The 1,465-nt window shown below is 53.1% G+C and overlaps 1 protein-coding gene across 1 annotated transcript in view; it reads right to left on the bottom strand.

Moving 5' to 3' along the window:
* Positions 1-3: 3 nt before the first annotated feature.
* Positions 4-1,465, bottom strand: part of PLA2G1B (phospholipase A2, group IB (pancreas)) — a gene marked incomplete at its 3' end in the record, with an annotated part of 1,836 nt that continues 374 nt past the window's right edge. Inside the window, exons 3-4 of the mRNA XM_010145521.1 lie at positions 656-783; positions 4-51 (exon numbers count right to left, since the gene is read on the bottom strand). Of these exons, the coding sequence (XP_010143823.1) occupies positions 4-51; positions 656-783 (176 nt within the window). The remainder of the gene's footprint in view (positions 52-655; positions 784-1,465) is intronic.

Consider the following 1,465-nt stretch of genomic DNA (forward strand, 5'->3'; position numbering starts at 1 on the left):
CGGCAGTGCGGTCGCAGTTGCAGACGAACGCCTCGCACTCGTTGTTCTTGCCTGGAAGAAAGCAGGAGCAGTCAGACCCCGCAGCTCCTTCCCCAGGCACGGCAGTGACTCAAGCAGGCATTTCTGCTGCCAGAAGCGTGTCTTTTGGGGGGCGTACGAGCTTCTCCCTGCCAACCCTCTGGCCCAGAGCCGTGTGCTCCTGTCCAGCAATCTCCTTGCTGACTCCATCCTTCCTTCCTTCCTTCCCTGCAGTTCTGTCTGCCAGCCAACCTGCTATTAACCTCCATCCAAGAGCCCTATGAAAGCTCCGCTATTACACTGGAGATGTCCAGTAGAACCTCTGTGACCATGTTAGCATCCTCATCCCTTAAAGAGTGCCATTAAAGGGACTCCCAGAAAAGCACCACTGGAATTCAGTCCCCTGAAGAGGGGACAGGCTTCCCTGTGGACTGTGGTTCTGTACTGTGTGCTCTACGGAGAGCAGTCGCTGCGGTGCCCATGGCAGGCACGCTGCCTCTCTTCTAACAGCCACCCCCCTGGCAGGGACTTGCACTGCGCCTTCTTGGCACAGCAGCACAGAGTGTAACGCAGCCCTGTTCTTCAGAAGAGAGACTGGAGTAACGCTTGAAGCAGAGTGACATGGAAGTGGACATACTGCTACACGTAATCTCCCCGTCAGAGCAGCTGTAATGGTATATCTCTGTGTAGGGGCTGTCCCAGATGAATGTGCATGATTTTAGTTTCTTTGCCTCCGAGTAGCAGTTATCGTGTGCTTGGCAGCACCTGGGAAACAAGGAGGAAACAGTCAGAAAACACCAGAAAAGCAAAGTTGGTTGACCTGTAAGACAAGTAAATACGCTTGTAGTGCTTTGACAAGGCTGATACACAGTGATAAGAGGGGAGAACACAAAGGACCCTAAAGGGACACGGTTCTGCCAGCTGATGGTCCAAGAGGCGTCTGGTACGTGTGCACTTACTGGAGCATCTTCACAGCTGTCCGTTGGGCCCAGGGAAAGCAAAAGCCAGCACTTACCCTGTGTGCCCCATCAATGCCCAGCAGCTGGAGGAGTAACAGCCAACACAATTCACTGCATCTTGGCTATCAGACTTGTCATCTCTAACCTGCACAAGCCACTTAGCACTTTGCAGCTCAGCCCTGCCCGTATCGGTGGTCGTGCATGGGGCAGTGTGCACACTGCTGTGTCCGGGCTGCTGCCACAGCGCCACTGAAAACAATAAATGCTGGAATGAGCACAGTGTAGCTGCCGCAGAAGAGAAAGCAGAGCTGTTTGGGTTGTATTTTATCTTAGTAATAAGGCATCAAGGTGTGATACTACACATCTTTTTTTTCCTTGACTCAGCCTCTGAGAGTAAGATTCATTCACAGCAGCCGAGAGTTTTGTGACCACTGCTCGGCAGGGCCAGCTGGGACAAAGTGGGCATGCAGAACCAGGGAAGCACAGGG

The sequence above is a fragment of the Buceros rhinoceros genome, unplaced genomic scaffold, assembly GCF_000710305.1.
Source record: "Buceros rhinoceros silvestris isolate BGI_N320 unplaced genomic scaffold, ASM71030v1 scaffold32221, whole genome shotgun sequence".
Classification (NCBI taxonomy): Eukaryota; Metazoa; Chordata; class Aves; order Bucerotiformes; family Bucerotidae; genus Buceros; species Buceros rhinoceros.